Consider the following 6,503-nt stretch of genomic DNA (forward strand, 5'->3'; position numbering starts at 1 on the left):
GCAAGAGACAGAGTGATCATGTGTTTGGAACGCAGCTCCAGCCCAGCCAGGGGACCAGAAAAGCCCTCCCGCTTCCAGGGAGGATGTGCATGGCTCTGCCAATGCCTGTCTCCCAGGGCCGCTGGCAGGCCCCAGGATGAGCAAGACTGGGCTGCCCAGGCAGGTCCCTGCAGACAGCGGGGCCTGGGCTAGAGGCCAAGGGCTGGGACTGGGAAGGGACGCGACGCCTGATAGCCAGTGAGGAACCAGGCACACAACTTGGAAATAAACAAGCTTTATTTTCAGTTTCAACAGGTAAGGCGATACCTGCTTCATCATGTGCTTTTATGTAAATGGCAAATAGCAAAATAACAGCTAGAAAATAAACAGTTTGTCAGTTTGGAGATCAATTACTTTATCTATCTTGAGTGTTATCTATCTTGGAATTTAGCCAGGCCTAAAAGTAGCGGAAATATCAGGAAATGCTATAGGGAGCCAGTCTCCAGCTGCAGGTTGGTGGGCCTGGCACTGAGCAGATGCGGGTGGCTCAAAGCACTGAGTGATGCAGGCGCCGTTTCTGCATTGCCTGCAGCCTCTTCTGCCTCTCGGCAAAGTTGTTCTTCGGGGTCTGCTTCAGTGCGGGCAGGATGGCACGCTCCGCCACAGGTGGGCTCAGGCTGGGGCAGGTAGAGGGACTGTCACCGTGAGCATCCCCGGGAGTGGAGTGTGTGGGGAGTGCGGCCTGCATGGCCCTCACGGGGGCACAGAGAGGCCTCAGCGAGCTCTGCTTCTACGCCGCCACCCTCCCTTCCCCGCTCCCTCCCTGGGGCCCAGGCTGCAGGGCTGCCCCACTGTCCCCATGCCTGTGGGACTTACCATTTCCTGGAGAGGCTCTTGGTGGAGACCTTGGGGAAATGCGTGGCTTCTTGGTCCCTGGGTGAAGGAAGAGTCAGCAGTGAGCTGTGGATAGGCCCCCAGAGATGGGGCAGGGGTGCACCAGGCACTCACCTGGGAAAGCTAGCTTCCTCTGGGGCCGCCTGGGACCTCTGGCTCCCTTCCAGGAGGGACTTGAGGTGCTGCAGCTGAAAGGCAGGGGCAGGGGCATGGTGGGGCCTGTGGCGGTGCCAGACTGCCCAGGGCCACCCCCACCACCCAGGGCCTCACCTCTTGGGTCTGCAGGAGGTTGGTATTCCACAGCTCATGGATGAGCACTTCGCACTGCCTAAGTGTGGTGGGCTTTCGCAGGGGAAGGGGCAGGATCATTGGGGGGTGTGCCCCCGCCCCCATCTGCCTGCCCTGGTGCTGGCTGTTCCCCATACAGGCAGCTCCTGCGTTAGAGGCCTCTGCTTTCTCCTTTCTGAAACAGTCATTGCAGCAGCCAGAGGTGACCTGCCCAGGTGCGTCTAACCACCCACCCAGCATACCTCCCCAGGCAGCGCCCAGGCCAATGTGGGGAAGAGGGCCTGGTTCCCCACTCCCACTGAGCAGGGTGCTCTGGGCACCAGGTGGGGGTCTCTGGGACTGGGGCCTGTCCCTTTCTCCCCTCTGAAGGTGCCCTAAGGGTCAGATGGGCTTCAGTGGGTGACCGGCTAGCTGCCAGGCTGCTCTTGGTCGTGACCCCACACGCAGTGGGGCATCTTGCTCCAGGCCTGGTCTCGGGATGTGCAGATGCAGGAGCCTGTCCTGCTGGTTGCGCTGCTGAAAGTGTGCGCTCTGTAGCATCCCAGGGCAGTCCCAGAAACTCAGGGATCACCAGAACCTGTTCCTACTCTGACCTGCTGGCCTAGTGCCCTCCAAAGGCAGGCTGTGGCCAGGGGCAGCAAGCCTTCTCTTGGTAAGAATATTACTTTTCTCTGAGGAAGTGGTTTAGGGGCTGCTACTGGCCCCCCTCGTGGGCTCAGATCAGCACAGGTACTCTGAAGGACCCCCAGGGGAGGGGAGGAAGACAGCGCCCACCGATGGGTAGAGCGTGGCCGTCATCTGCTATCATGAGCCCTGGAGACAGGCCCCTGGAGCTAGGGGCAGAGCAGTTGGCTGACTGCAGGGCGTGAGCCTAGTAAATGTAGTCATGGGGCCCTTAGGGTGCAGGCAAGACTTACCTGGCCTGCCCTTGCACCCCAGGAACACCCAAGCCTTACCTGGCCTGCCCTTGTACCCCAGGAACCTTGTCCAGCTTGCTGTTGTGAAGTAGGGGCTCCTCTTCCAGGTCCGCCTTCTGGGGGACGTCAGCTTTTGAATCTTGCTTGTTGAAGGAGCCGGGCTGGGGCCTGGCCTTGCCTTGAGAGTTGGCTGCAAGTCAGACCCTACAAGGCCGGTCACTGCAGGCACCAACAGTCACTGCCCAAGTTTTCCAGGAACAGCTGTGTGTACCCAAGAAGCCCCTGTCCCTGCCTCAGTTTCCTCCTCTGTAAAGGGAAGCCTGCCTTGGAGGGTTCTGGGGGCAATCAATGAGGTTCTGAGGGTGAAGCCCATGGGTGGTGCCTGTGAACACTCTAGAACAATCAACATAGTGGAAGCTGGCCCCATCTTGGGTAAAATGAAACTGCATGAGAGGCTTGGGACCAAGCCTGCATGGGTTTCCTCGGCAAGGACAAGGCCCGTCTAGCACCTGGGCCCATCACAGGAATGGTGGGGGTTAGGGCAGGGCTGAGGAAAATGCCCGGCCTCACAGAGTGGGGAAAAGAGGCTCTCTGCTCCCGGCTCACTCTGCAGAAGGTGCCATGAGCCCAGGGCTCCGTGGGCAGTGCCATCCCTCCTGTGTCCTGCCTGCTTGTGGCGGGGACACGGCCAAGCAGGGCTGCAGCTGGGCAGCCAAGGTACGTCCTCCCTAGAAGGCCACCCGGGGAGGCCCCTCCTGCCTGCTTGCTGCCCCACCCTGGGGTGCCTGCTGTGAGGCCTTACTGCCCTGTGACTGGTCCCTGGTCCTGCCCACCCCCCCTTAATCCCCTCCCGGTGGCTTCAGCTTGCAGGGCTCTTTTCAGCTGCACCTTCACCCCCAAATCCTGGAGCTTGGCCCAGCAGAGGGCGCCTGGTCAGCACCCCTAGAGGCCACCCAGGCTGGGGTCCCCGTGGGGCACTCACCCCTGTGAGCACATGGACGCCAGCCTGCTCACCTGAATTAGAGATGGACTTGACAGACTGGAAGCTTGACGTGGAGAGGCTGTCTGCAGGAGAGCGCACAGTGTCGGCGCTACCGCCCGCAAGACGCCCACGCTTGCCTCCTGGCCTGTGTGTCCGTGAGGAGCCCTCCTTCAGCCTGGCAGGGCTGGGTCCTCCCGGCTCTACCCACACTGCATTGACGCAGACCCAGCGAGTGCCCAAGGGAGCAGAGGCCCTGGAAAGGTGGTTTCCTGAGGGGCCATCTGGAAAGCAGGAGGGCTTGGGACACATGGAACAGCAGGTCCCGAGGGAGAGCATGGCCTCTTCCCGTGTCCTGTCAGCGTCCCCAGCACTGCAGGGCTGGGGCTGCCGACTTGGGCCACACTTTGCCCAGAACAGCTCACTGGAGTTGCCACAGCGGCTAGGGAAGGGCCCTCCCTCAACCCCCTTCTCCATGTCTCCCTGGGAAGGGAGAGCCCTAGGCACTGCCCCAGCTGCGATGTTCCCAGGCTGGCTCCATCCACCAGTCAGATGTCCTCCTGATGTCAGCCCCAGCCCCAAAGATAACGGGAAGTGAGCTCGAGACCACAACCCAGAATCCTGGGCTGGGTGGGGGCCGCTGTCAGGATGGGGAAGTGCCTTGGACAAGTGGCAAGGAAACAGGACTCTGCTTCCTCCCTTTGTCCCCATGGTTGCTGCCCAGATGGCAGGAAGGGATCCCTGGATGGAGTGTGTCCAGAGCCCCTGGGCCCCCAGCATGTCAGGACTCAGAGCCATAGGGCTGGAAATCCTGGGCCTGGCCACAGCAGCAATCTGAGGCAAAGATCTAGCAGGGCAGGGGCTGTCCCAGGGGTTCCTTCCCATTTCAGCTCTACTTGGAGGAGGGAGGTCTGGGGAGCACCCTGTGCCCACCTCCCCACTGCAATGACCTCAGGCCCTGGGTTTCCCAAGAGCAGCACGTGCTGTGCTTGGCTGCGTAACATCATCCAGCCACGGCTAGAGGTAGCGGCATCTGTCCAGGTCCCCCAGAACCTGTCCCCACTGGGTTGGCATACAGGGGCCAGTGCAGCCAGGTGGGCAAGGACAGTCTGGAGGGGCTCCCCTGGGTGGCAAGAGCATCCCATCAGTCACTGAAGGGCCCAGTTCTCACCTTTCTTCTGTGATGTCTGATTCATTATGAGCTTGTAATGGAGATCTGAAAGCAAGCACACGCTCTCCTCAGCACTTGTGAAACCACAGCCATTCTGAGAGAAGAAGCCTGGCCTGTCCTCTCCCGGCTGCTGAGCCCGAGAGTCCTGGCTCCCCACTGGCTGATGGGGCCCTGCCCCCATGGATCCCGCTCTCCACCACGCCTTCGTCGTGGGTGTCAGGCCAGGAATGGCCCTGCCTGTTCCCTAGGCAGAGCCCACCTGGCGTATGGGCCTCATCCATCTGAGATGACTGGAGGGCATCCACACTGCCCAGGCAGGGCCTGGGCTTTAGGGGTACAGAGGTGAACTCCGGAACCCCTGGCTATGGCAGTGTCATGATCCCCTGGGGATCAGGGACTGCGGGGGAGGCTCAAGAAGACATGAGGAACTGGGCGTCCTGAGGCTCGAGAAGACATGGGGAAGGGGGGTCCTGACAAAACAGACGCCTGGTGATGGGATACTCGGCACTCAGGTAAGGCAGCACCAGGGAACGGGGCGGGAGAAGAGGCCACGGGCACTGGTGCCCTTGCTGGAGCCCTCCTGAAGCAAGAGCGAGGAGCGGAGCCACATCCCACATCCTGGCGGGCCCTCCTTCTGCTCCGGGCAGGAGGGGTGGGGGAGGAGGGAGGGAGAAAGGGGGGCATGGGGGTGAGGAGCCGCTAAGGGTGCAGTTGGGAAGGCCCCGCCGGAGGACAGCATGGGCACAGGCGAAGCGGGGACGGGGTGGGGGGCGGGAGAATGCCTGCTCCTGATCCGATGTGTTTAGCTGGAAGAAATTCATTGAGCTGCGCACTCGCACTTGGGCACGTTTCCCTGTATAAAGTTTTTGTTTTTGTTTTTTTGAGACGGAGTCTCGCTCTGTCACCGAGGCTGGAGTGCAGTGGCAAGATCTCGGCTCACTGCAAGCTCCGCCTCCCGGGTTCACGCCATTCTCCTTCAGCCTCCCCAGTAGCTGGGACTACAGGCGCCCACCACCACGCCTAGCTAATTGTTTTGTATTTTTAGTAGAGACGGGGTTTCACCGTGTTAGCCAGGATGGTCTCGATCTCCTGACCTCGTGATCCGCCCGCCTCGGCCTCCCAAAGTGCTGGAATTACAGGCGTGAGCCGCCGCGCCCGGGCCCCTCTATAAAGTTTTTAACAGAGGTGTGTCTGACCCTGCCTGGAGAGGGGAGGACTGGCGGAGTCAGCATCTGAAATGCTGCTGCCCTACGAGACAGGCAGACAGGGTCGGCACTGCCCGGGGGCCACGCGGGTCTCCCTCTGGGAGGAGGGGACAGCTCAGCGTGGCAGGGCGGGCTTACTGTCCTGTGTTCCCCCTGAGCCCAGGCGTGTGCTGGAGTTGATGGCTGTGTTTCTGTGCTGCGGGAGCGGCAGTGTTGAGTGTGCCAGGGGAGGCAGGGCCGGCCTAGGGCCCCGCGCCGGCTCACCCTTGTTCTCCCGCTTCAGGTGCTCGATCTCCTCATGGAGCTTGGCCAGCATCTCCGAGTGCTGCTGCTGCAGGAACTGCAGGCTCTTCTCCAGGTCCAGGTTCCGTTTCTGCGGGTCGCTCTGCCTGAGCTGCGGGCTCTGCGGCCTCAAGGACTGGACGCCCACAGAGGGGCGCTGGCGCCGGCGCCGAGAGCCCGGGGTCGGCGAGCTGGGGGGCCGCGTCCCAGCCGCCACCCCCGCACCGCTCATATCGCCATCGCCAGGTACCCTCCCGCTGCCACTGCACCCCGGCTCAGTGGCCAGGCCGCCCTAGCCTGGCGCCCCGTCACCATGGAAACCGGGCGACGGAGGGCGCGAGGCGGTTGGCGGGGGCGGGGCCTGTCGCTGGCTCTTCCCGGGTGAGTAGTGATTTACAAGGCATCCAGGGCTGGGCGCCCGGGCTCACGCCTGTAATCCCCGAACTTTGGGAGGCCGAGGCGGACGGATCACTTGAGGTCAGGAGTTCGTGACCAGCCTGACCAACATGGCGAAACCCCGACTCTACTAAAAATACAAAATTTAGCCGGGCGTAGTGGCGGGAGCCAGTAATCCCAGCTACTTTGGAGGCTGAGGCAGGAGAATAGCTTGAACCGGGAGGCAGAGGTTGCAGTGAGCCGAGATCGCACCGCTGCACTCCAATCTGGACGACAGAGACTCTGTCTAAAAAAATAATAATAAAAGGCATCCAGGCATCCTTTCCAGCCTGAATGGAAAGTGAGACCCCGTCTCTATAAAAATTAAAAGAAAAAAAACCCGGGCATGGTGT

General features: G+C 61.4%; 1 protein-coding gene across 5 annotated transcripts; it reads right to left on the reverse strand.

Moving 5' to 3' along the window:
- Nucleotides 1-258: 258 nt before the first annotated feature.
- On the reverse strand, nt 259-6,053 carry LOC459620 (coiled-coil domain-containing protein 74A). 5 transcript variants are annotated; one of them, XM_016949413.4, is made up of 8 exons: nt 5,698-6,053; nt 4,229-4,273; nt 3,093-3,143; nt 2,118-2,256; nt 1,144-1,336; nt 988-1,061; nt 856-912; nt 259-656 (listed from the first exon to the last, which is right to left on the reverse strand). In XM_016949413.4, exons 1-8 carry the CDS (start codon nt 5,945-5,947, stop codon nt 527-529), a joined length of 939 nt encoding a protein of 312 aa, XP_016804902.3. In that variant the 5' UTR covers nt 5,948-6,053; the 3' UTR covers nt 259-526. The 5 variants fall into 5 exon arrangements, with proteins under 5 accessions (XP_016804902.3, XP_016804901.3, XP_024210575.1 ...); XM_016949412.4 differs by having other exon boundaries at nt 3,093-3,341; nt 5,698-6,051; XM_024354807.3 differs by lacking the exon at nt 1,144-1,336 and having other exon boundaries at nt 5,698-6,051.
- Between the last annotated feature and the right edge of the window lie 450 nt (nt 6,054-6,503).

Source organism: Pan troglodytes, chromosome 13 (assembly GCF_028858775.2).
Source record: "Pan troglodytes isolate AG18354 chromosome 13, NHGRI_mPanTro3-v2.0_pri, whole genome shotgun sequence".
NCBI lineage: Eukaryota > Metazoa > Chordata > Mammalia > Primates > Hominidae > Pan > Pan troglodytes.

Bases quoted from the DNA above. Each gene is read 5' to 3' on its own strand.
- LOC459620 (XM_009441230.5), bottom strand. From the start codon at position 3,942: ATGGGAAGGAACCCCTGGGACAGCCCCTGCCCTGCTAGATCTTTGCCT. The intron at 1,062-1,143 runs GTGAGGCCCTGG...CCTGCCTTTCAG, and splicing joins ACCTCCTGCAGACCCAAGAG to CTGCAGCACCTCAAGTCCCT. The intron at 657-855 runs GTAAGTCCCACA...TACCTGCCCCAG, and splicing joins AAGAGCCTCTCCAGGAAATG to CCTGAGCCCACCTGTGGCGG.